Below are 27,909 nucleotides of genomic sequence, written 5' to 3'. Positions count from 1 at the left end.
GAGCAAGTCCAGTCTGAACCATAGAAAACGTCGGGGAAGGTCCACCTTGCAGAATCCACTTACGCTGGCCCAGTCACTCAGGGAGTGAGGACACGCGGCTCCACGGGGAACCGAATTCTTCTCACTTGCCTGTGGAAGGCAGAGAGGGAAAAACGACGGGCCAGTATGGGGGAAAGGGCGCCCAGGATGGCGGTGGGAAGGAGGGCAGTGAGGTGGACAGTTGGAGTGGGCTCTCTCGCTGACGTCTATGCAGGCTCCCCCCACCCCCGTTTGCTCGCAGTCCACCATGCACACACACAAAGACTTCCAGTTCGCATCCCTGCAGCCCTCTCTGCTCGGGAGGACAAACCTTCCCCCGGGCTCGGGCTCTGGCCAGGCGCCCATGCTGAGCTCTCTTCACAATGGCTCGGCGCACACTGATCAGATGCCAGCAGATGCCAGCCCTGAAGAGCAGCCAAGGTGTCGGGGAGGCCTCTCCATTGATCCCTCTTGTTCTGACTGCCAGGGATGGCTGATCGAGCTGGCTGTGGCAAAAGTGGGCACTGTGACTCCCAACACTTGACTGTGCTGGAAGCTGGGCATGGCGGATAAAAGAGGAAGCCCAGAACAAAAGGCTCTGTCTCGCCTGGACGGCACTCTCAGGGGCTGTGTGTGCTGAGTTTGCAGGACAGCGTGCCAGCGTCCTCAGCTGGGGAGGGACCCCAAACAACAGAGGGGGGAAGGCTCCCAGGCTGAGTGAGCCACATACTATGTGAGCACCAGGTCCTGGGCAGGGCTGTGCTGAGCTTGCCATGTACTAGTCCTGCTCATCCTTTGGTGTTTTGCTGCTCCTTGGACCAAGAAGTTCATTATACTTAAGAAAACAAAAGTGTCCCCCTAGTCCTCAAAACCAGAATGGTTAGGCTGAAGAAACCCAGGCCCTGACTGGCCAATGACCATCTGCAGGGTACCCTTGGCTCCAAGGCACCATCACTGGAACTTCCCCAAGCCCTTCTGGCTGTTTCTACCATATGGCCTGAGCACTGAATTGGGTTCTAGGAGCTTGGACTCTGCCAGAGGAGTGTGGGCAGGTCACTTAGCTGCCCTGAGCCTCTGTTTCCTCTTCTGTACAACAGGGATGACAACCCTGGCTAGAGAGGACCAGTGACGTGAGGCACAGCCATATACCCCAACGAGGAAACCAGTGCCAGGCACCCCCAACCTGGGATGGGCACGAGTGACCACTCCTGTCCACTGCCTCCTGCCCCAGGACACCTGTGGCCACAGGCATCAACAATAGCATAGGCTGCATTTAGAGTGTGACTGCTCAAACTCTGCTAGTTTCCCAGCTATAATGACAACTTTCTTCCAATTCACACCTGGGCATTTGGCATCCAAACGACATTATTCTGCCTGTTACTGTGTTGGGGAGTTTCCCCCTCCATGTCTGCTGGACTGTCTGTAACCACTTAGGCATAAAACAATCATCAATTCTTTAGGGAATTCTGACATAGAACATTTACAAACGTTCTGCTTACGGATCAGAAGTAAACTGTTGATGTGGACAGCTCACCTACATTTCCCTGGGCTAGGACTGGTGACCTTTCTCCAGTGGGGTCTGGATGTACTTGGACAGGAGACAACATTTCTCCGCATCATTCTATAAAAGACTGGGAAGCCCTACTGCTAACCCAGGTTAAATCAGATCGGAATGCGCAGTCCTGGGGACTATGCCCTGCAGCAGTGTGAGCAGTGGGTGGTGGATTTTAGGCAGTGAAACTGGCTTAGTTGTCAAAGTGCTTAGTCACATATATTAGTCCCTTGAAACCTCTGAGCATCTCTGAGAAACGGGCAGGGCCAGCATTCACGATTCCCATTTCAGAGATAAAGAGACGGAGGGTCAGAGAGGTTAAGACACGTAAGTGGCGACTCAGAGCTGCAAATCAGCCCCTCAGTCCCACACCATCCCAGGTTCTCAAGGCTCAAAGCACATTATCAGTTTTCCGAGAGCCTTGAAGTTTCTGTCCAGTATAGGATTCATCCTGGCAGCTCCGTACTAAGCTTTATTAACACCTGAGTTACTGTGTGACATCCTTGTTTATTTTGGGGAAAACGGACTGATGGCCTCAGTTCTACGGCTTTGGTCAGATGTTTGGATCAGGGAGTAAATAGTTTTTGGTCTTCCTCAAATTTACTATTACATAGAAGTGGCAATTTAGCACAGCCATGCAAACTGGGAGAAATTTGGCTTTTTTTTGTACTCAAAGTGTTTGGAAAGGTTTGTGTTCTGACGTGGGTTGGTAGAGGAGGTGGTGGCATTTCTGCAGGAGTCAGATTCTGATAAGTTTTGCTTTCCAGTGGACAAACCACTCTTCCTTCCATAAAGCGGAGGAAGAAACAAAAATATCTGCTTGAGCCATGTTGCCAGATTTTCAGAGCAAAGCCAACATTCACATTTTCAGGTGAAATGCTCCCATTTTTAAATGTTAGCAACTAATTTCAAAATGCTTAAGATATCGTGCAGGCTGAGCAAAACACAATGGGTCCCGGTCACCAGTTTGTAACCCCTGAGTGAAGAGCTATCAGGACAAGCAAGCAGGGAGTTTTCCAGCTGCTAAGACCGTGAGGGAACACGCACATACACATGCACGCGCTATGCTTTCCTTAGACGTTGCATAGCTCTCGTGAAAAGGGGCCTGGAAGGGGATGGAAGTGATGATTAACCCAAGTGCCCCTCTGTGTCTGTCTGGGCCAAGCCCACAGCAGGATGCTGGAGCCCTGCCAGACGCTCCGCGCTCTGGAGTGCCGCGTCCTGCTTAGGGCTGCATTCGGTTTCCTTCCGGACACACGTGAAATGACGCAAGAAGGCTCCCAGCGGGACCCAAGGGGCAAAAGCAGCAGGGAAGGAAGCCCAGGGGGGTGACGGGCATGTGCAGCGTGTGGAAAGAAAGTGCATTTGTCTGGGTGGACTGCGCCTGCCTCGTGAACTGGGGCCCATCACTGAGTTGCTGAAGCTCGAAGCCCTGCGCTGCGGTGGCGGATGGCAATGCCAGTGCGCTGTTCTCACCTTAGACCAGTCCCCCGTTTTCCACTCGTAGCAGCCTGAGTAGTCCTCGCATGCCTCCTCGGCTCTCGGCCTCGTGGACGCGTCGCATTTCCCTTGGGAGTTGGTGCACGTCACGGTCCGTTTCCGGGTCCCTTTACCACAGTTGGCAGAACACTGCAAGACACCGTTGGGATATTTAATCCAGTCCAATTTGGTTCCAGTCCATGAACACCTACGAAGTCCCTACTGTGTGCCACACCTGGTGCAGGGATGCAAACGTGAGGACCTCCAAAAGCTCAGTCTGCAGAGTCTTACGTGTCTGAGAGGCCAGTGTCAGGGAGGGACACAAGAGTCAGGATTTGGAAGAACCTGGGGTACCCAGAAGGTCAAATGAGGGGAGTGTAATTCAGTGGCTGCCTTAGGTCCAAAAGACCAGTGCAATGCAGGAGTTCAAAGGGCAATTACCGGGGGGAGTCACGAGTAGAGTGAAGGACAGGGGACAGCTGGAGTAAGGTGAGGCCCCCAGAGCAGAAGGCTGAGGCCCTGGCACCTCCCACCGGCCTTGCCTGGGCCAGCCTGGGGCACAGGCCCGATCCAGGGTGGAGGAGGGGGAGAGAGACAGAAAGCAAAGCCACAGGTAACCTTCTGACAAGGCAAGGGGCAAGCCTCCCAGAGAACGCCAGGGAATGTTTTCAGGTGGCCACCAAGAATGGTAGCAGAGGAATGCTCCAGTGTGCGTTTACTTGCTTCCTGGGAGACCTGGCAAGGGGCAGTGGGGAGGGAACCCCAGTGGGGCCAGAGAGCTGAGGAATGATGTGCGAGCCTTCGAGAGTTCAGCATTCCCATGCCCCCAGGCAGCACAAGGGGGCCACGAGAGACAGCAGGACATAAGCATGGCGGCACTCTGCCAGGCGTCTGGAGCCCGCTCCTGGCACACTCTACAGGGGGGTTCGGGGAGGGATGGTGCCTGGGCCGGCAAGAGCGCTTCCCATCTCCAAACCAAAGGAGAAGGAAGCCCGGGCAGAGCTGACGTGTGGCCCTGGGGAGGGCAAACTGACAAGTGTCTAGGAGCTAGCCCAGGGAGCCCTCCCTCTGACTTGCTGTGTGCGGACCAGCGTGTGACTTCCCTGCGAGGCCCTGTCCCCACTGTGGATGTAAACGTGTAACTCTGTGGGCTGAAGGCTGGATTCTGCCAAGGAGACTTCGTACTTGCTCAGTTTACCAAAAATACGGCAGGTGACAGCAGTGTCTCAGAGTTACAACAAACTCAACTTTTAAAAAACATTCCACTGTGTCCGCTGAAAAAAAGGTCCACAAAGGACAAATGTTATTCTCGATATTTCTGTCCTTAACATTTAGCCCACAATAGTATCTCGCTTTCTCTTTCCTATGAATTCATCTCAGCTCTCCGTCTGAATGTCCTGGGGGATTTTCTTTCAAGACTAATCTAGACTGGTTTGTGTCAGAAGAAATACACACGCTTCAGAAACGGTTGATGTTCCCTGGGGGAGTCGGGAGAGCAGGCGTATTACATCCTGCGGGTGGGGTGAGGGGCTGCTTTAAAGGGACCTTATCTGCTCGACTCTGCTCCTTTGCCTTGCACTTCAAGCACTGAATGTCCCGTCCATTTCTCCAGCAGTCCTAGGCTCAGCCCCCTCTGACCAGCACCCCATTCGCAGGTAGCCTTTGTCCTTGGGGAAGGGCAGTTCCTGGCTGACACCACCTCCAAAGGGACCCAGGAGGGGCGGTGTTGGGTTCTCCCTTTGCTCCCCATCAGGGATGGGGCCTGGAAGCTGAGGGCAGGAGGGACTCCCCACCTTCTGCTTCCTTCTGGATATTTGATCCTCCTCCTAATAAAGTCAGGAAGCAGCTGGGGTGTAGGGAGTGTGCGATCAACACTGCTGGCTGAACAAAAGCCATCAATAAAAAGCTGCCCATGAGGAATAAAACCTATTTGCTTCCAGCAGAAGAAAGGCTCTTCCCCTTCAGCACATGGGGAAGCAGCAGAAATGCCAGTTTCGTGAGCTTCTCACGGTGGAATGGTTTGATTCCCAGTTAAATGTTTAGAAGGACGCCTTTTGCTCAAGCCAGTGGCTAAACCAGCACTACTCTGATTGGTGTGGATACCAGTTCAAGATTAGGATTAAGTATACACAGAGATAACAAACATGCAGAAATTTCTTTAAAGCTTGCTCCAATCATCTCACATTTTCCAAACGTTGTGATCATCAGTGTCATAATGATACGTGATGACGTCAGGCTTGGTAGGAGGCGTTTTTCTCCCATAAGAGCATCAAGTGGAAAATGTACGGTTTTGATGTGGTTAAAGCATGAATCTTGTTTAGACCAAGAATCAGGTCATCGAGGCCTACGGCTCACCTGGGAAGGGGAAAGGGAAGGGACTCATGCCAGTCTCTACCCTTCTAGGGGAAAAAAAAAAGTCCCTTGAATGTTAAACTCACAAACCTAAGTACATATAGAGAAAAAAAAAAACAAAAAACAAATTTTAAAACTCTCTTCCTAAAATATCATAAATGGTAAAGACTTGGGTCTTTAAATGAGTACATGTCAAGATCTTTCTGAAAATTAAACTCAGTTTTAGAGCAACCAATGGCAGAATTTTTGTTCATTAAAAATGGGCTGACTAATTTTTTATTCAAAATAATTCCAACTGTTTGGCAATAAAAGGGAACTTCAAAAATATTTTCCACATTGGAGAGTGTCTTGGATTGAGCCTCTTCGAGCTTCCCTGGACTACGGTGGGTGTTCCACCCTGGGGGAAGCCTGCCCTGTACTCAGCTGTTTTTTATTGCTTTATAGCCAACCAAGATCAATATCGATGCAAAGTCAACGCAAAGCCCCGAAGGATGACATCGCCAAAGACAGAATCGTATTCCCAGGACCAGCCTTCAAAATGAAGATGTCAGGCTTAACTGATCTCTTTCCAAAACGTTTTATGGCACAAGATTTGTAATCGTGACTCGCACACTAAAAGCTGTCCCCTCCCGGCATGCGACTCGTGCAGTCTACACGCTGCTGTGGCGTTAAAGGGAAACCTTTGAAACCACCTTCCCAGCCTGGCCATGCTACGGTGCAAATGTGCTCAGAGGAGAATTTAAAGGTCGGGGAGTCTGTGTATCCACCTTCCTGTGGGAACTGCTGTAGGACACGGGATCAAACAGTACTCTCACTGTGGTGTCAACATACACGCCATCAAAACATGGATGCAAGGTATGTACCGTACGTCCGCGTGCTTTCGCGGCCACGTTGTCATGTCAGACTGGATTTGAGGATGTGTGAGCTAGAACATAACTCTGAGCAGGCCTGTGGGCGGGCGAGGGCTGTGAGGCACAGGAATGTGTCACAAACACCATGGGCGACAGGTGTTGTGTCAGGGTCCCTGTGGATGAGGCTCGGAAGCCCTAACTGTGGTTTCAGCCCCGGCAGCAAGCCCAGGCACCCACCTGTGACCACTCAGACGCCTCCCAGATGGACAGGCAGTCTTGGCCTTCGCAGCTCTGCACTGGCGCTGGCCGGGGGCCCGGGCAGTACAGGGGCCTCGTGGCGACGTGGGTGCCGTTCTGTAGTTGGTACACGCAGGTCACCTCCCGGTGCTGGAAGCCCTTCTCACAGGTCGCCGAGCAGGGGCTCCACGGGCCTGCCACCCACCTGCCAGAAGGGAGGAGAGACAGAGAGAGAATGAATGGGGCGAGAGGCCAGCCTCCCCGGAGGGCCTTCCAGATGGATCATGGCATCCAGGGCAGGAGAGAGGGAGGCAGACTCAGGGAGCTCCATAATCAACTTTGCAAATAATTCTGGAACATCAGAGCAGAGGGGCTGAGCTGAGTGGTCATCTGGCTCAACAGCCACCTCAGCACATTCTTTCTGCTCACAGCACCCTACGGCAGATGGAGGTATCTGGTCACTTCCCTGCCAGGAGTGGCATTACACATCCCTCCTGTTGTCACAGGACATGTTTCGTGCAACGGGGTGTGAGGGGACAGTGCTGCTGGCCACGTCCTGGCAGAAGCTCTGAATGCGGCTACGCGGTTTGGCACTGATCCTTTCCTTCTTGCCCTCTGCCAGGAGAACAGCGGGTCCCAATACGGCCTGTGCTCTGCAACAACACGTCGTGACACTCTTGTGTGACACCGAGATGTCGCCTACTTGGTCCCTGGCTGAGCCAGCCAGCTTTGCCCTCTCTTGTCCTGTCTCCAACAGTCCTAGTTCCTAGGAGCTCACCCCTTGACAAGGCCTTAACCCCTGGAGGGCCGGGTCTGACAGCCATTCAGCTCTTCCTCATTAGTCAAAACAGTCCTGAATTCACTTGAAACCAAACCTGACCAGGCTGAGCTGTCCCGTTGTTCAGGAACGTCTGTGGCACTTCTCCTCCTGCAGGGCACGTTGAGTGGGCACCGGCTGGTGCCAGCACCTGTTGCTGTCCAGTTCCGGCTGACCTGCTCAGCCTTCCACCCACGCACTGCACGTTTATGCAGGGCCTCCCTCGTGCCTAGGCACGGTCCAGGTTCTGATGACGAGTCAGTGACTGAAACAAAGTCCCTGCCCTCGGGAGCTTACATTCTCATGAGGACAGGCAGTAAACCAGTGAACAAATGTAATACAACGTAACACAGCACACGTAACATAATGCACTACCTGTGAATAGAGACTACGCCATATGTTCACAAGTGCTTTAGCGAAAAGTCCAGCAGCATTAGGCAGAACAGGGTCAAGGTGGGTGGGGTGAGCGCTGTTTTACACAGGGTAGCGAGGGAGGCCTCGCTGGTAAGCTGACATCTGAGCAGAGCCTGGGAGGAAGGGAGCCACGGCCATCTGGAGAAAGACTTCCAGGCAGAGGCCATGGCGGGTGCAAAGGCCCTGGTGGAGCAGCGACAAGGAGTCCAGTGCAGCTGGGGGAGGGAGGGAGCAGGGGAGTGAGGGGAGAAGGTGGGATCTGGGAGGCAGAAGGGTGAGACACCTGGGCCCTGGCCAGCCCCTGTGGCTTTTGTTGGAATAGATGGTGTCCCGGAAGGTTTTGAGAGAGGAGTGACATGCTCCTTTGGCTCTGAGAGGGCCACTCTGGCTCTGTGTGGATACCAGTTTATAGTGGGCAAGAGTGGTGGCGGCAAGACCAGGGAGGGGACTCCTGCAAGGGTCCAGGAGAAACTTGGCAGTGGCTTGAAGCAGCTGGGTGTGGTGCAGGTGTCTCTAGGATTGAGAAGGACGGAGCTGCCTGGCTCTGCCCCTTCACCCCATGCTGGTCCTCCTGGTCCCGGGCCACCTCCTCTGCAACTAATTTCCGATCCCCTAGGCAGACTCATTCCTCTGTCCTCGGGCTCCAGGGGCCTCGCTTGAGTGATGCTCTTCTTCTTGGACCAACTGCTGTGCAGGGATGGGAATGGTGATGCCTCCTTGGGGAGCAGTTGTGAGGACAAGCAGCGTATTGCCAGTAAATTGCTTACAACATTGTCTGGCACATGTAAGCCCATATGACTTTTAGCTATTATTGCAGTTATCGTCTATTTGGTAGGAGATGACGAACTCCCAGACGGTAGTGCGTGAGTCTCTCATTTCAGCAACTGGTATTTGTGCAAACAACACTAAGAGAATTGAAGTAAATTTTACACATTGTTTCTTAGCTCTGTCTTTGGAGTAACCGAGATGCCTTCTTAAACATGTGAAATAGCTCTTCTTATTCCCCTTTAAGTCTTCTCTTCTCTTGATCAAAATAGTTGGCATATGGCAGATTTTCAGTTTCTCCCATTCTATTCCCTCATCAGTCTCTACTGTTCCTTGCAGTGGATGAAATGGCCCAGATGCGGTCTGGAGGCAGCAGGAATGAATGTGATAATTTTCTCTCTCTTTAAATGGAGAATCTATCTTCATTAACACTGCCCAACTTTGCACCCTTATTTCTACATTTTTAAGCAGCCAGATCATACCTTTGTTAGCTCTATTCCCTCCCCCCACCCGCCTTCTTTTTGTTTCTCATGAACTGACTCCCAGCCTGATCTCCTCTGTCCTGCCCTTTTGCAATTGACTTTGTGAATATAAATGTCAGGCTTTGGGGTGAGACCTGTTCGTGGCTATTATGCCGATCTCAATTGTGAAAACAGCTTTGAATCTGCTCCTGTCTTTTGTATTTGCTGAGCCTGAGAAGTAGGACCCCAAGGTCATGCTCGTGGGAACGTCACCTGCCTGGAAGTGCATGCCATGGCCACAGGACGCGTCTCTGTTCCTGGGCACACAACCAGGGCATGTCTGGTGAACCTGGGTGGTGACTGTGGTCCACACAGAGGTCACACCTAGGACACATGGGGTGGAGGGCGGTGTGGGAGAAGGGCCAGGAGAGGCTCTGCAGTCCTGAAGGGCACGTGTCTATACCTCCTGCTCCATCACTGACTTAAAAAGTCAGCTCTGCAGGAAAGAGAGTCAAGAGGAATGTGAAAAAACAATTTCATTCAGAAGGTTTTGTATATTTGAGAGGCTTCGCACAAAAATGATTTCTCAATTTGAGCAATTTGGAGAAACTGACTAGGGAGGGGTGCTGTCTTCACGGGTGAGGCTCCCGCAGAGCTGCGAGGGATGGCCTTCCAGACTCTTCTCTCCTTTGCCTCTGCTGGCAGAATGGAAAACAGCCCATGCACCTCTCCTTCCTGCCATCCGACCCTTTCCAGAAGCATCCTCATGACCTCCCTCCTTGCTGCTGCCCAGGGCCTAGCGGAGGGATGGATGACACAACCCCTGGCACAGGTGGATGCGGATGGAGCCGTGTCTGACCGCTCTGCTCCCAAGCCAGGGGGCTCCGCCATTCACCCCTCTCCCGAGGCTGTGGAAAGGGGGTACCTCCACTACTCCCTCAGAGTTCCATGGTCATTGACAGATGTACTGATGAGCTTCTATTTCCCAGGAGTGCCTGGGATTCGAACAAGCTCTACCTGCCACCACAGCAGCCTCCTGAATCTACCACGTGGGGCTGTGAGTCTCTCGGCTGAGAAAGGAGCATGAAAGCATCGCAGCTGCAGGTCACACACCAGGCAGCTCGGGGCGCGTCCCTCACTTCACACCCCTCCTTCCTCCCGCAATTCCTGTGTCCCAGCTCTGCCCAGGGTTTCAGATGCACAGATGCAAGTGTGGCTCAGTCCCCAGGAGCCCGACACCTGGCCAGAGCAGCAGCAGGTGGCTCACTGCCAGGTGGAGGTGAGTGCAGGCCTCAGGGCCAGAGTCTGGGGGAGGTGATGTCGGAGCCGAGTCTCGGTCAGCAGCCTCAGCCAGGAATCAGCTAGGCCGTGGTACCTTGCTTGACTCAGTAGCTATTTGTCATTCTGACACTCGATAGATTTTTAAGAAAATGGCGATGGTAAGATACTTGCACGCCCACGTTCACAGCAGTATCATTCACAAGAGCCAAAAGGTCGAAGCAACCCAAGCGTCCACGGGAGGATAAATGTGCAAACAAAGCGTGGTAATGACCACAAGGGAATATTATTCAGTTGTCCAAAGGACCAAGATTCTGCCACATGCTACAACATGGGTGAACTTGAAAACATTATACTGAGTGAAATAAGCTGGTCGCAAAGGACAAATACCAGGTGGTTCCACTTCCATGAGGTCTCTGGAGTCATCAGACTCCTAGAGACAGGAAATAGGGTGGAGGGTGCCGGGGGCTGGGGGTTGGTGTTTCGTGGGTGCAGGGTTACAGTTTGGGAAGATGGAGAAGTTCTGTGGTTGGATGGCGGTGCCGGCTGCACAATGGGAACGCACTTAATGCGCTGAGCCGTCCACTTAAAAAGGGTTAAGACGGTAAATTTTATTTTTGTATATTTTACAATTAAAAAGAAAAAGATGATAGCGGTGGGTGTTTAGGGGCAGGTGGTAAACAGGGGGAAAAAGGCAAAGAACTGAAGCGTTTCCCAAGCCCCAGGCAGCCCAAGGCAAGACAAGGAAAGAGACCAGTTTTCAGCTTTGTGCCGACACCTGGTACCTGCGGAGCGTTCCTGCTCGGGGTGTGCAGGTCACGCGTGGCTGAGAGAAACCTTTCCACTCGAACACCCCTGGCCCCAGGAGCCCATCAACAACACCTGAACAGCATCACACAACTGAACGTTACCATGCAATCACACTGATTCCAAATCCAGTCATTCGGGAAAGGCACTGCAGTTCTGTAAAATCATTTATATTCCAATTACAACTAGAGCCCTATTTTTTTTTTACTCGTGACCCCTAAAAACTTTAACAGCAAAATTTATTAGCCAGGTTTGAGTTAGTAGGTCTTCTTAAAAGCCATGGAACTGTAATTCTTTAGCAAGCCACAGTTAACACGTCTCTAGTGCAGGTCACCTGTTCTCCGGTTCCTCTGAAGGAGTCAGATCAGACCCTGCTTCCTTCTTGGTCCGGCACAGACTCCATCTCTCTGCATGTACTTCACGTTAAATCGTTCCAATGAGATACTTCGAGTGGCTCAGTGACTATGAGACCCTTTATTCTTTTTAAATTGCCGCTGTAACAAATTACCATAAATTTAATGGTGCAAAACAACAGAGATTGATTCTCTTACAGCCCTGGGGTCAGAGGTCTGACACGCGTCTCACTGGTCCATGGTCAGGGTGTCAGGAGGGCCGACTCCCACTAGGGAGACTCCAGGGAAGAGCCTGTTTCCTCGTCTTCTCCGGCTGGACGCTGCCCGCACACCTTGGCTTGCAGCCTCTCCCTCCACCTTCGAGGCCAACAGCGTCAGGTGCGTCTTTCTCACACTGTGTCACTCTGAGCCTCTCTTCTGCCCTGTCTCCCATGTTGAAGGACCCTTGTGATGACACTGAACCCACCCAGATAATTTCCCTATTTGAAGGCCAGCTGATTACTGACTTGTATTAGTTTGCTAGGATTGCTGAAAAAAAGTACCACAAACTGGGTGGCTAAAAAACCTCAGAAATTTATTCTATCAAGTTCTGGAGACGAGAAGTCCAAAATCAAAGTGTTGGCAGGGTTGGTCCCTTGGGAGGGCCCTGAGGGACAACCTGTCCTGTATCTCTCTCCTACGTTCCAGTGACGGCCGGTGATCCTTGGCATTTCTTGGATTGTAGAAGGATCACTCTAGTCTCTGCCTTCATCTTCGCGTGGTGTTCTCCCTGTGTGTCTGTGTCCTTACATGGCTGTCTTCTTATAAGGATGCCAGTCACGTTGGATTAGGGGCCCACCCTACCTTGGTACGACATCATCTTAACTAATTACAATTTCCAAATAAGGTTAAATCCTGAGATGCTGGGGGTTAGGACACAACCTTAACACACTCTGCAGCCTTAATTCCCCTTTGCCATGTAAAGTAACATATTCACAGGTACTAGGGATTAGGGTGTGGACATCTTTGGGGCCATTACACTGCCTACCACAGACCCGACACATTCACGGTTGTGAGAAATTTCGGCTTCTATTGAAAATTCGGTTTCTATTTACATCTTGATTTGGTTGAGATTTAAAGGAGGCAAAGCCTGTGAGATCTACCGGGATGTGACTTAGTTGTCACAAAAAAACAATGGCATCATCAGGGTCACATTCTTCTGACACAGTTACTTTATGTTGAACATAGAGTGGCTCTCAAATACAGATAGCCAAAAAGGAGGACACTGGAAGGTCATTTATTTTCAACAACTTTATATCATAAAAAACCATGTGAGATGTTGTACTTAAACAAAATCTGAGCTAACAAGTAGTTTGTCCAAGGGGTCCAGTGTCAACTTTCTCCCTCCCCCAAATGGGTGGAAGGCAGGCTCTGGCACTGGCCGAACACCAATCTGTGCCAATCTGTGTGCTAGGAATGTTCCCTACATTTGCTAAATCGACCAAAGTAAGGAAGCAAGATGCCTTACGTGATTCTATGAGCGTCTGTTACAGAGACTGGCAACTTCCAGGCGGGCACACAAATAAGCCATATATACCATGTCACAACAGGAAATGAAGGACAGGAAATAGCCCCAGAAGCTCCAGGAAGCCACTGGGCAAGCCAGAGAGAGAACAGCCAGTGGGATGGTTAATTTGCTCAACCCTAGCTTGTTTGTTCCCCAGACACGAGTGCCAACCTCACGCCGAGTCCTGACCCAAGAGCTGGGGCACTCGACTCAGTGCCCCTACCTGCACGGAGCTCCGTCAAGTGTGTGGCCCCTGGAGGAGGGAAACATATAAGCAGGCAGTGTCCTTACCCTCTGATAGGCTCTGGGAAGGAAATGGAGCTGGATTTGGGTCCTGAAAGTCAAAGTGAAGTTGTCCAACCGAAGCCCCAGGTCTCAGCGCTCTGACAGAGGGAGCCTGCCCACGAGACGTCCAGGAGGGGAGTGCGGATGCACATGCCCAGTTGGGATGTCCGGTCCTGGGAAGGTCCTTTAGGCTGGGGTGGGACAGAGGAGGCTTTGGGTGCTTCCAGTAGTGCCTTGGGGCAAAACGATGGCTTTCCCCAAGGCAGTGGTGGGGGAGACGAAGACAGGCCCTGACAGACGACTCTTAGAGGGTGGAAGTGTCAGGGCTTTGGGACTGTGGGGCCAAGGAGAGAAAGGAGCCAACAGAGCCAAGCTCAGGATGCGGACAGCCTGAGGCATGGGTGGTGTCCTCATGAGAGGGAGCACGTGGGGAGGAGCTGGCCCGGGGCGAAGGCTGGGCACTGCCTTCAGAGGGTCGGGCTGAGGGGCGGCTGGGCTGCTGAGCAGAGGTGTTGGGAAGGGTCTGCTCGTGCAGTTTGCAGCGCGGGCGCAGGCAGGTTGTAGACACAGGGTTGGGGAGTCATGAGCGAGTCTGAAAGAACAGGCTCACACTCAGCCCTGGAGGGTCAGCCCCGTGACCCCAATGCAGGCAAGGTCGCCCCTCTCGTTTGTGCCCAGTCCTTTCCCACCTGCCATCTGGCTCTCAAGCCCACTGTAGAGGAAGGGGCACGAGGCCTGCTGGTCTCCCTCTGCAGAGGGAGAGACCAACTTGGGGAGGCAGCAGGACTGGCCCAAGGACCCCAGCTCCTAGGCAGGTGGGTCCTCTGCACCCCCATCCAGGGCTTTCTTTTTTTCACTCATATACGCACTCTTGCAGGGGCTGCACCCGACCGGCCTCATCGTGAGCACCCTGGGAGTAAAGGTGCCTGCGGACTGAAGTCAGACACTCCCAGTTCTCAGAAGGACCCTGGGGGCAGACGGGCTGGGGACTCACATCCTCACTCCACCGACTTGCCAGCTGTGTGACCTGGGGGGAGTTGGCGTTCAAGCCTCAGTTTCCCTCTTTGTAAAATGTTGGTATTAGCTCTCATGTTGGAAGTGTGACTGAGGTGACCGCTACCCAGCGCTCAGCCCGGCCCGACCCTCCCAGGCCTGCTAAATCCCAGCTGTGACGACTGCTGTGACAGTGATTCTCAGTCTAGGCATAGGCTTTGCTGAGAGGAGCTGTTGTTCCCGCAAAGCCCTCTGGAGCGGGCAGTCTGTGTGGACGTTCTAAACCAAAACAGAGACGGACAAAATCGTCTTAATTTTTTTCTAATTTTCAATATGCTTGCATGATTCGGATGAGAGGAAGAGGAAAAGCAGCCCCAGGCCTCTGTTTGAGCACTGACTCCTATAGCCTGGTGCAAGTTACTCACCTCCTCTGGGCTTGGGGTTCCTCATCTGTGAAACAGGGGCCAGAGCAGTGGGCGTGTCTGTGAGAACTGGACGATAAGCACGCGGCAGGCAGAGCACGCGGCAGGCAGAGCACGCGGCAGATGGCGTGCAGGGGGGCTGCAGGGATGTGCGTCCCCCCCGTTTCTCCCTGGAGCAGGGCCACTGTCCATGGGGCTGTGAACGTCCAGCCCAGGGAAAGCAAACGCTTTGCTCTACCTTACTGTGGGAGACAAGGCCTTTCCCAGGGTACCTGCGACTTCGTTCACCTTGTGTGCTGCGGGCTGGGAGGGAGGGAGGGGACACGACAAAGGCTGGTCAGCCCAGAGCCTGTGCTCTCAGGCCCTTCCCAGGAAACACCCTGGAGGACCCTGGGCAGCATCGGCCTCTCCTGTCTGCCTGACACCGAGCCCCTCTCACGGCTCCTGGCAGACTATGTGGCCGGCAACTGTTATGAGAACAAGCAAAACACAACTTTAACATGTGCCGTGTATCATCTCTGAAGATATGGGGCTGCTTTTATGGAACAGATGTCTGCAAAGGAGCGGGAGAGGAGGGACACTGTGACTTAACGAGCTGGGCTGTGATATTCTCCCAGGGGACCCAGAGGGACGCTTTACAGCCGCACGTGAGGGTTCAACATGGCCTCTCTCCACTTAGAACTTGAGAATTATGAGTTCTCATATACATTTCCTCGAAAAGTAATATTATTCACATATTTGTTTTTTAAAAGAGGAAATGAAACTCTGAAGCGCATCATAAGGAGTGATGTGAGGGTCTGTGAATATGAGCTTTTCTGGAAGCAGGGACTTCTGCCTGCAGAGAGGCCCAGCAGTGCAGAGAAAGCTCTCTTCTGTAGGGTTAATAATGAGGACTACTGAAAGAAACAGCTTTCAGCCTCAAATCCTGATTTAAAAAACACCCATTTCTAGGCTTGAGTATATTAGTTCACCCCTGAAAATTGAGATAGGTGATTGCCCAGGTTCTGAGACCCTTCCATGTTTTCCTGAAAAGGTCCTTGGACCATTGTGGTTCGTTCTCATTTGCTGGGGAAAGAAAGAGAAAGGAGGGAAGGAGGAAAGGAAGGGAGGAGGTGGGGGGTAAGGAAAGAAGGGCTTCAGTACTTTGCTAAAATATGGTTTAAGGGAAAATATTTCTAAAATAGTTTCTCTAATTATGACATTTTGGAGAGCTTCCTATGTGCCAGGCAATGTTCTGAGCACTTCACATGATTCAATTTATTTGATCCTTGCAATGATCCTATGCAGACCCATTTTACAGATGAGGAAATTGAGGCACAGAGAGGTTAAGTGCCTTGTTCAAGGTCACACATCAGTGGGTGGCAGAGCCATTTTTCAGCAGTTTCGTGGAGATATAATTCACACGCCATACAATTCATCCATTTAAAGAGTGCAATGCAAAATATTCAGAGTATTATCATCACTCCAAAAAGATACACTTTAGTTGACATCCTGCAGTACCCCCCTCATCCCTCCCAGTTCTGGATAATCCTAAATCCGCCGTCTCCATAGATTTGCCTATTCTGGATGTTTCATAGAAGTGGAATCATATAACACGTGGTATACTGTGACTACCTTCTTTCAATTAGCCTGATGTTTTTAAGGTTCATCCATGTTGTGCCAGTATATCTGCACTTTATTCCTTTTTACTACCAAATTATATTTTGTTGAATGGATATACCATATTTTATTTATCCATTCATCAGTTGACGGAAATTTGGGTTGTTTCCACATTTCGACAATGTTGAATAATGCTACTATAAACATTTATGCCCAAGTTTTTGTATAGACTCATGTTCTCATTTCTCCTGGGTATATACCTAGGAATAGAATTGCTGGATCACACAGGAACTCTCTGTTTAACAACGTGATGAATGCCAGGCTGTCTTCAATAGCAGCGACACTATTTTACATTCCCACCAGCAGTGTACAAAGGTTCTAACTTCTCTATATCCTCACAAATAGTGCTATCATCTGTCTGCCTTTTTTTGATTATAAATACCTTAGTGGGTGTAAAGTGGTATCTCATAGTGTATTTTTTATTGTGGTAAAATATACATAATGAAATTTACCATCTTAACCATTTGTAAGTATGCAGTTGAACGGCATTACGTACATTCAAATTATTGTGTAACCATCACCACCATCCATCTCCAAAACTTTTGTCTTTCCAAACTGAAACTCCATCCCATTAAATACTAACTCCCCACTCCCTTCTCTCCCCTGGCACCCACCACTCTACTTTCTGTCTCTGTGAATTCACTACTCTAGGAACCTCATATAAGTGGATCATATAGTACCCGTCCTTCTGTGATTGGCTTATTTCACTCAGCATAATGTCCTCAAGGTTCATACAAGTTGTAGCACGTGTCAGAATTCCCTTCCTTTGTAAGGCTGACTACACAAATCAATCAGGAAAATATAGCCCAATCGGATAATGGGCAAAGAACAGGAGATGAAATCACAGAAGAAGAAAATAAATATCTCCCAAACATATGTGAATACCGAACCTCGCTACAGAGCAGGGGATTTAAACAAATCAAACAATAAGGCACCATTTCATGCCCATCAGATTGGCATCACGGAACAGCATGTCTAAACCAGATTTGGCCATGACTGGAGAAATGGGAGTTCTCACACAGTGCTGGTGAGACAGCATCTACAGGTAAAGTTCAAGGTGTGTATAACCTATGACTTAGCAATCCTACTTCTAGGGAAACAGGTTCTTGTACATGTACCCAAGGAAACTGAACAAGGATGTTCACTGCATAACCGTATAAACCCCAAATGGTGAACCACCTAAATGTCCATCAATGGTGGAATGAGTAAATAAAGAAGATGAAATACTATAAAGGAAGTGGACACACCAGAGCTACAGCGGTGACATGGACAATTTCCAGAGGCAACATGGATGTACGTATGGTAATAGACTGTTTACGACATGCCGGACAATACTTTTTTGGGGTGGATACATACATATATAGTAAAAATGTGAAGCATATATACCAGCAGGGGGAAGGAGGAGTATGGGCTTGGGGAGGAGTCAAACAGGACTTTCAACGTGTTTATAACACATTATCACTTAAAAGATGCGAACAAGTACGGCAACCGTGAAGATCTGTTAAAACTGGGAGGTGTAGATTAGTTAATCTCAGTTCTTTTCTGTATAAATGAAAATTTCTATAAGAAAAATACTCACAGAAGCTACAGTTAGGCCCGTATGTTCTAGCTGACCTTGGCTGCACAGAGTGGCTGAGCCTGTGGTCCACTGAGCACGTGGTGTCTGGCATAAGGGGCAGACCAGACACCAGACACTGGGACCCAGCCCACGGTGGCCATGTGGTCAAGTGTTGCCACACCTTTCATTTTCAAAAGTAAAGCTGAAAATCCAGAGTCCTACTGCAATCTTTGGATTTAAAAATGTTGGAAATGAATTCCAAAACCTTAAGATGCCTGTGTGGGCCAAGCCATGTCTGCTGTGGAATTTGGCCCTGTGGCCTCCAGTCTAGGACTTTACAATTAAATATCCCGAGCTGGTGGCTGTGGCGGTTTTGCACCTAAACCCAAGTAGCCGGATGCGTGTCTCCCTCCAGCTCTCACCTGGAGATGACACGACACACTGGCTTGCCACACGGGTCCTCTGACATTGCTTTGTTTGGATCACCTACTACACGCACATGCTAGCTTGCCTTTGAGTTGGCTTAGCAGGTTAGCTCCAAGCATTTTGTCTTAAGAAGATTTGGAAAAAAAGACTCCCACGGATTAATGGTGTGACATGGTTTTCCCAGGACACCAGTCGGAACAGCAGTACCCGCCAGAAACAAACACCAAAGCCCTGAACCAAGCGGGCTGCAGAAAACACCCGGAGGCCTGATTAACACCAGCGGGAGTCCCTGCCCAGCCAGCCCGGCTGCCCAGCCCGTGGAGTTATTCAACGCGAAAGCATGCAAGCAGACCTCCCCAGCATCACACCCCTGCTGCTGCCCCACTCTGGCTATGAAAACGCTCAGAATTTCACAAGACTCTCAGAAAATGTTCCTGGGGCTGGTTCTCAAGAGTCTGAGCGAGCCAGCTCTGTGTGTCCTGGAAGGGGGACAAAGGAGAAGGGCTCCCGTGGGCCGCTGCGTTTGGAGGGGCAGAGGCAGGGCTCCAACACGACCAAGCCGGCTGCCTGGGGCTCAGGGCTCACCCTGCGAGGGTTCTGGCACACAGCTTTACCAGCAGGGGAAGTCACAGCTCTGCCCAAATCCCCACCCACAACCACCTTTAATTGCAAGCCACACTCTCCCGGACTCCCCCAGAGCACTCAGGAGCCAGTGAGGCCCCCTGACAGGGATCTCCAAGGGGACTCTCTGTTGGTTTATTTTGAGTTCCTGGTGCCTCATAACATGCTGCTGTGTTAGAAGCAGTGGCCCTGGTGGTCATGGCTTGTAAAGGCCATGTCCGCTGTAAACTTGAAAGAGAATGCCTGGGGGGTGACAGACATCCAGGCGGGAGCCATGTGGAGACAGCTGGTTCCTGGGGACCCAAATCCTGACTCAGTTGGCTGGCATTTGACAGCGTCTGCCTTCCTGTGCTAATTACAGTGACTCTGGGTGCTTGTTGAGTGCAACTTGTCACAATGATCCTTAGTACAGATGACGGCTTTGACACTTTGACTCTGACAACACTCTTCCTTATTTCTGCCTGCTTCTTCCCAGGCCTCCAGGTGTGCTGGGGACGCTTGCCACTCTGCCTTCTACTTCTCCGTCCCTGCCTCCCGCCCCATTCTCTGAGCCGGCTCTTCCCTCCCCTCTACCCTCCCGTTGGTTCAGTCTTTGGCTCCTTTGCTCTCGCGGCTCATGTAAGGATAACTGTTCTGCAGACCTCATTTATGCTACAGTTTCCGCGAACACTGTGATGCAGGGGACCCCTGACTCTCCACCGTGGGAGCTTCAGGCCCGTGTGATCGACAGTCTGAAGGACAGCGGGGAGTCCTACCACGCCTGTGGCTCAGGGTGGGTGCGCATGGTCACAAACTGTTCTTCTATTCCCATCGCTGAAGTCCTGTGGCCACTCCTTTTCCAAAGACCAGACGTGTGATCACACGGGGGTCAGTTTGGACTGCTGTCTGTGCTGTGTACAAGCAAGTGCTAAGTTTCACCCAGCCAACCCCCTTAAGGGATCTCAAATCTGCCTCCCCCTCCCCATGCCCATGTCTACCTTTACCTGGGGTACCATAACAGTCTCCTAATTGGCCTCCTCACACGCAATCTCTTTTCCCTGCCAGGTAATCTTGCCACAGCTTCAGCCACGCCACTTCCTCACTCTAAAACCTTTGATGGCTCCCTTGTGCCTAATGCCTTTCATATCCTGGGCCTCTAGCATTTAAGTCCCAGGCTGATGATTTAGTCATTCATTCAGCCCATGCTTCTCTGTTGTTACACCCAGGGTACTGCAGGATTCTTTGACTGACTGCGTAAACAAAGATAAGACTCTGCACTAAGAAAAATAAGAATTAGGATAGATTAAGATAAGGGAAACCAGCCTTATCTCTCTGCATTGGTTGGCTGCATGTGCTCCTTCTTCCTGGATGTTGGATATTCCCTGACCTTGATATGCTGTCACTGTTCCCTCTGCCTGCACCCCCCTCACTTCTCTCAGGTGGTCGATCTCAAGTACATGCTCCTCCTTGAGCTCCTCCATAGGTCCTAGATGTGTCCTCTTCCACTGCTGGCACTTCTAAGGCTCTCCAAAGGGTCTAAATGATACTGTCCCCCACCACTATCCTAACCTTGCTATGGCTTAGAGACTCCTAGGAGTCAAGAAGCTCGATTCTAGATACTGTCTGGGCTCACTGGTTAAGTCTTTGTTGATCTCGGCCACTGAAATTTCCCCAGGTTCAGTTTTTCCATCTGTGAAATGGGGCGAAAGCCTCGTACTCATTCGTTTCTCACATGGGTGTGCCAACTATCGATCACATCCGGTCACCTGCTATCATCTGGATCACCTTCTGGGTCGACTCGGGCACATCACAAAGGGTCTGCACACGCAGCACCCCACATGCACTGTTTTGGCCACCCCTCCCAGTGCTGGACCTCACGAAGGCAGCGTGTTCTGAGCACACCCTAAACCTCGGCTCCAGCATGTTGGAGAGACAGTGCATATTCATGCTGCTGGCTAATAAAACAACCAGCAGTTTCCTATAAAAAGTGACAGTGGGATAAATCGACAATAAAATATTCATGCCCTTTATTTCACTTCACAGAAAGATTCAAACATCCCAACCCAATGGAGTCACAGCAGCTGCTGGGCAGATGTTCTTCAGGCAGGCAAATGAGAGACAGTAATTAGTCTCAATTAAATTCTCGGTAAATTATGTAACAGAGACCTTCAGCCACCCAGCCCTGACTGGCTTGCTGAGCCAAAGGCAGTGAACCTGGTCCAGAACTAGTTAGAAACTTTGGACTGCTTTGACTAATTCATGTTCTGAGTAAATTGCAGAATCCTGGCATGAGAGGAAATAATGAATACCATAACCACTTTCAATTGAAAATAATAATTTGTTAATAATTTTAATAGTTAATGAGCTACAGAAACTGTGTCCTTGAGTCCTCCAGCAGAAAGGAAAGAGATTCATTTTATTTCTGGCTTTATTCAGCCTACAGCATTAAATCACCCTGTATGCTTTTGAGATGTGTTCAGCAAGTATCCTGTCAGACGATCTGTTTTCACTAGAACACTGCTGCTTCTCCTTGAGTTTTAAAGAACAGTTTCCTATGTGTCTGCTCAGCAAAGGTGTTTCTGTTTCCTTGGGCTTTAGGGATTTCCCACCAAGAGCACAGGAGACTGGTCGGCCCCCATTCTGCCTTAAAGACCCTGAGAGAAGAGACTCCTACATCAAGTGGTGTCCAACTGAGTTTTGTTATATGTTTTCCCTTCTCCTCCAAGGAGTAAGAGGTTGTCAATTTTGTTTTTAGGTAAGCAGCAGACAATTTTATTTGGAGAATGGTAGAGAATGTCCCACTCTCTGGTGAAGTACTGTACTTAGGGCCCCTCAGGGTCCAGACTTCCTTTCTTCATCCACAAAGGCCTGGTCATGTTTTGCTGTGGATGGTCCTTGTTCAAATCCTGGATGTATCCCTACCTCTTCTGAAGGACCGTTTCTAGCACAGAGCCTGGTGCTTGTTAAGGACACCACAAATGTGTTTATAATTTCATTGAATTCTACGGTTGTCAATGAAGAAAACTGAGAAGTAACCAGAACTTACTAAAGTGATCTTTCTGCTCATCTCCAGGGGATCTTGGTCTATACTTTCACTCATTTCATAATAGAAATCTCTTCTATAGCCATATTTTCTGTTTACCTAGTAGAAATTATAAAATTCATGCAAACTGTAGAAAATCTGGGAGGTACACAAAAATACAAAGCAAGAGAACCAAAGAACACATATGATCCTAGTTTTTTTTTTCTCAAACATATTTTCTTTAATGTTGATATCATACTATAAACAAACCATTTTATATTCTGCATCAGTACTGATAAGAGAAGAAACTCCTATGAGATCAAAAATCTTTTCTAAAGATTGACTTTCTAATGCTTGCATGATACTCTGTCTTACAGACAAAGCCATAAATTACTTGACCAGTGCATACTTGTTAGACTTTTGGGTAGTTACTTTGTCCATATTTTGGATGATTTCTAAAGGGTGGAAATGGAAGTTCTAGATCCAAGGTGATGAGCAGCAGCATATTCGGAAGACTAATGGGGACCTGCTTGGATCTTCTGCATGCTGGGGAGCTCATTACAATATGACCTGGCCACATCTGCCCCACCAGCCTGCTGGGCATCAGAAGAGGCTTGTTCTCTAGGTGACAGTGCTTTATGTATGCACAGGCACTGGGACAAGAAGGTCTCTGAAAGCCCTTTTATGCCTCCCTTTAGTTTCAGCCCATGCATACAGCCCTTTCAGCTGTTCATTATGAAGCAACAGAATCCAGGCCACTGGCCCTCTCCCTACCTCTCTTGCTTTGGAAAGACCCAGCCAATGTTTCCTCAGCATGTGGCTTCAACAAATACATGCCTGCTTATAACCTGACCAGCCTCAAGTAAATAAACAACATGAACAACACTAATTGGATCCTTCATCATGCCAGATGTTACATGCTTTAGTCTTTACTCGACTCCCAATTATAATAGATGAGGAAATGGGAGCTCCCATAAAGTAACCCGCTCAGGGTCACACAGCCAGTGAGAGGTGAGAGGTGAGAGGTGAGGTGGGCCGAGCTCTCCCTGTCTGTCATTAAAAACTAAATCACACTCCAGCATTGCTGGTGTGATATAACACAGCCACCACTTCCTGGTGCCTCAACACGCCTTGGTACAAATCCCAGCAGGGCATGGGCTATTCCTACAGGATGGAACTGCCTCATTTCTCTTTTGGTCTTTCCATCCAGAAAGAAGCTCTGGAAGACAGAGAGGAGCCTCTTAATCCTAGGTTAGCCTCAGACTGGACACAGTATCTGGCACATAGGAAGCACTCAGCATACATCTGTTAAATGAATGAACGAAGGAACAGCTTAAATGCTTGGACTGAGTTAATATCAGTGGACACCTGAGGGCACCCCACTTTTGAGTTATTGCCAAATGTGGGTGCCATATCCTGTATATTTTTATTTCTAGGTAGAGGGGCTTTTGTATTTCTAAAACATTTAAATTATTAATTTTCAGTTTTACAGCTTTGTGGTAAAAGAGTACTGCCTTATAATATTTCAACTTTATGGAACCTACTGATGTTTTCTTTATGACCAAATATATGATCAGATTTTGTGAATGTTCTATGTACACTTGAGAGAAAAAATGTATTCTCTATTATTAGGGTATCATGTTCAATATACATGGCTTACTTTATTGACTATGTTGTTTAGATTTTTTATATCTTTCCTTATTTTTGGTCTCCTTGCCAATTAAATCTGTTTCATGTTCAAAGTAGTGTGTTAATAATGTCTCCTATAACCAACAAACTTCTATCTCCTTTCATTTCCTATGGTTTATGCTTTTTACATAAATGGTTGCTGTGTTATTTAGGGCATAAATATTCGTAACTGTTATATCTTCATTGTGAACTAAGGCTTTTAACGTAAGTTTCTTATTTGTTATGTTTAATGCTTTTTGGCTTGAAATCTTTGTCTAAAATTAGGATTGTTACTTCTGCTTTCTTATTGTTTTTATTCCCCTGGTATACATTTGTCCATCTCCTTATTTTTAGCCTTTCTGTATTATTTTCTTTTAGGTATGTTTCTTGCATACAGCATATAGTTGGGCCTTGCTTTGTGAGCCAATTTGAAAATCTTTTTCTTTTAATAGGTAAACTAGGCTCATTCCAATATATTTGTTGTCAACTTTGTATTATTATTTAATCATAGTTACTTTGTATATTTTGTTATTCTTGTTGTGTTTCCATAATGTTATTTCTCTGCTATTTTTGGGGTATGCAAAGTTTTCATTTTTGTTTTACTCAAACCATTTTTTATAGGTAAAAGTTTTATTCAAGTTCAACAAATATACAGGCAAGAGAAGGTATCCAAATAGGGTCAGAAGAGGTCAAACTATTGCTCTTTGCTGATATGATCTTGTATCTAGAAAACTCCAAAGATTCTGCAAGAGACTACTGAAATTGATAAATAAATTCAGCAAAATTTCAGGTTATAATATCAATATACACAAATCAGTAGCATTCATATATGCCAGTATCAGTCAAGCTGAGAACCAAATCAAAGACTCATACCTCTCACAATAGCAACAAAGAAAACAAAATACCTAGGAATATATTTAACTAAGGAGGTGAAAGACCTCTATAGGGAGAACTATGAAACACTGAGGAAGGAAATAGCAGAGGATGTAAACAGATGGAAAAACATATTATGCTCATGCATCAGCAGAATCAACATTGTGAAAATGTCTATACTACCCAAAGTGATCTACAGATTCAATGCAATCCCTATTAAAATACCAACATCATTTTCGCATACCTAGAAAAAATAATTCTATGCTTCATATGGAACCAGAGAAGACCTTGTAAAGTCAAAGCAGCCTAAAGCAAAAAGAACAAATTGGGAGGCATCAATTTACCGGACTTCAAGCTATACTATAAGGCTACAGTAACCAAAACAGCATGGTACTGGCATAAGAACAGAAATCCAAGATATAAAACCACCCTCATATTGCCATCTTTGGAAAAGCAGACAAATACATACATTGGGGAAAAGAATCCTTATTCAATAAATGGCTGGAAAAATTGGATAGTGACATGCAGAAGACTGAAATAGGATCCACACCTCTCACCACTCACAAAAGTCAACTCACGATGGATAACAGACTTAAACCTGAGGCATGAAACCATAAGAATTCTAGAAGGAAATATTGGAAAAACTCTTATAGATATTGGCCTAGGCAAAGAATTTATGAAGAATCATGGCAAATCATGGCAACAATAAAAATAAATAAATGGGACTTGATAAAATTAAAAAGCTTTTGCACAGCCAAGGAAACAATCATTAGAGCAAATAGACAACCTACAAAATAGGAGAACATATTTGCACACTATACGTCTGATAAAGGGCTGATAACTAGAATCTGTGAAGAACTCAAGTAAATCAGCAAGAAAAAAATGAAACAACCCCATTAAAAAGTGGGCAAAGGACATGAACAAAAACTTTTCAAAAGAAAATAGACTAATGGCCAACAAACATATGAAAAAATGCTCAACATCTCTAATCATCAGGGAAATGCAAATCAAAACCACAATGAGGCTGGGTGTGGAGGTTCACACTTGTAATCCTAGGACTCTGGGAGGCTGAGGTGGGAGGATCGCTTGAGCTCAGGAGTTCAAGACCAGCTTGAGCAAGAATGAGACCCCGTCTCTACTAAATATAGAAAAATTAGCTGGGTGTAGTGGCTCACACCTCTAGTCCCAGCTACTCGGGAGGTTGAGGCAGGAGCATCACTCAAGCCCAGGAATTGGAGGTTGCTGCGAGCTAGGCTGATACCATGTCACTCTGGCCTGGGCAACAGAGCAATACTCTGTCTCAAAAAACCAGCAAACGAACAAAAACCCATAATGAGATATCACTTAACTCCAGTGAGAATGGCTTTTATCAAAAAATCCCCAAACAACAAATGGCATGGATGCAGAGAGATAGGAACACTCAGACACTGCTGGTGGGACTGCAAACTAGTACAATCTCTTTGGAAAGTAATATGGAGATACCTCAAGGAACTAAAAGTAAAACTACCATTTGATTCAGCAATCCCACTACTGGGTATTTATCCAAAGGTAAAAAAGACATTCTATAAAAAAGACACCTGCACTTGAATGTTTATAGCAGCACAATTCACAATTACAAAGATGTGGAAACAATCCAAGTGCCCATCAATATATGAGTGAATTAATAAAATGTGGTATATGTATACCATGGAGTACTACTCAGCCATAAACAATGGTGAACTAATACCTCTTGTATTAGCCTGGGTAGAATTAGAGACGATTCTTCTAAGTAAAGTATCACAAGAATGGAAAAATGAACACCACGTGTTCACCATTAACTTGGAACTAATCGATCAACACGTACATGCACATATACAAGTAACATTCTTTGGAAATCAAGCAGGTGGGAGGGGAAGGAGGGGATGGATAAATTCACACCCAATGGGTACAATGCACTCTATCTGGGGGATGGACACACTTCGACTCAAACGGTACAAAAGCAGTTTATGTAACCAAAATGTTTGTACCCCCATAATATTCTGAAAAAAAACCCAAATATACAGAAAAGTACATAAATTATAAGTGTATAGCTTGATGAATTTTCACAAAGCAAGGCATGTAACTACAACTCAGATGAAGAAAAAGAACATTACCAGCACCTCTGAAGGCTCCCTCACACTCCCAGTTACAAGCCTCCTCCAACGATTCTGGCTTCTGTCACTGCAGATTCCTTTTGCCTGTTTTTGAACTTTATATAAATGAAATCATACAGCATGTACTCTTGTCTTGTTTCTAGCTTCTTTCACTCAACATTGCATTTGTGAGATGAATCTATGTTTTGGGGAGCAATGGTTCATTCTCACTGCCGTGTTGTATTCCATTGTGTAACTAGACCATAGTCTACACAGTACTGTGCATGAGTGTTTGGGTTGTTTCAAGTTCTGAGTTTTGGGTTTTATGAATAACACTTATGTTTTTCATGTAAAAGAATTTCTGGGTCATGAGAATTTATATGTTTAGCCAAACAGATTTCCAGAGTGGTTATGCCAATTTCACTCATACCAGCAATGAATGAGAATTCCAATTGCTCCATGTCCTTGCCAACACTTAGTATCATTTGCCTTCTCCATTTTAATTAGTCTGGTGGGTGTGCAGTGGTTTCACATTGGGTTTTAATGTATACAGATGGAGAATCCAGGTGAAGGCATTATGGGCAAGGAAAACATGTGAACAAGAGTTGGGAGGTGGGGAAGTACTTATGCCTGTATAAAATGCCTTTTGTCCCGTTTCCTAATCTGTTACTACGTGATTTATCAGTTTTAATGATATCTCTCGACTGCTGCCCACTGTCTAAACAACAATGATGATATAATATTTTCTCTTCTTTCTTTTTACTCTTTTTTTCTCCTTACTGTTTTCAGTTGTATTATTTTCATTTTGTCAGAACATATAACATTTACATATTATTCTTCCATTCCTGCATCCAGCTTTGCTTTAGTCTTTACTCTACAATTAAACATAGTAAGATGCTCACCATCAGCCCCTTACCAGTGTCCCCGGTCATCTCCTGTCTGCATGAAGAACACCCATGGTAGTAGAGGGGGTGGCAAACTATGGCCTGAGGGCCACATCCTGCCTGACCCTTGCTTTTATAAATGCAGTTTTATTGAAACATAGTTCTGACCATTTGTTTATACATCATCTACAGCTGCTTTTGTGCTATAATGATGGAGTAGTTACAATAGAGACCATATGGCACGCAAAGCCTGCAATATTTAATATCCACCCTTTACTGAAAAACTGGCTGATTCCTGCTCTAGAAGATTCCTCAAGAAGGGCTCAAAGGTATAATGTTCTGAGCTCTTGCATATTTAAAATTGGTCTTCCAAAGCCTTGGTACTTGAAGGACAGTTTAGCTAGATATAAAATTCTCAGTTCACATTTTCTTCCCTGTTCTGATGTTCTGTGAGGACACCACTCAGGCCCTTACAACC

General features: G+C 47.9%; 1 protein-coding gene across 1 annotated transcript in view; it reads right to left on the bottom strand.

Annotated features, from left to right (window-relative positions):
- LOC105809811 (A disintegrin and metalloproteinase with thrombospondin motifs 17-like) overlaps nucleotides 1-27,909 on the bottom strand; it is a gene marked incomplete at its 5' end in the record, with an annotated part of 85,730 nt that overhangs the window by 12,355 nt on the left and 45,466 nt on the right. Inside the window, 2 exons of the mRNA XM_012643668.1 lie at nucleotides 3,047-3,199; nucleotides 6,490-6,694. Of these exons, the coding sequence (XP_012499122.1) occupies nucleotides 3,047-3,199; nucleotides 6,490-6,694 (358 nt within the window). The remainder of the gene's footprint in view (nucleotides 1-3,046; nucleotides 3,200-6,489; nucleotides 6,695-27,909) is intronic.

This window comes from Propithecus coquereli, unplaced genomic scaffold, assembly GCF_000956105.1.
Source record: "Propithecus coquereli isolate 6110/MARCELLA unplaced genomic scaffold, Pcoq_1.0 Scaffold20, whole genome shotgun sequence".
In the NCBI taxonomy this organism is placed as follows: domain Eukaryota; kingdom Metazoa; phylum Chordata; class Mammalia; order Primates; family Indriidae; genus Propithecus; species Propithecus coquereli.
This window is presented reverse-complemented; position numbering and strand designations above follow the sequence as displayed.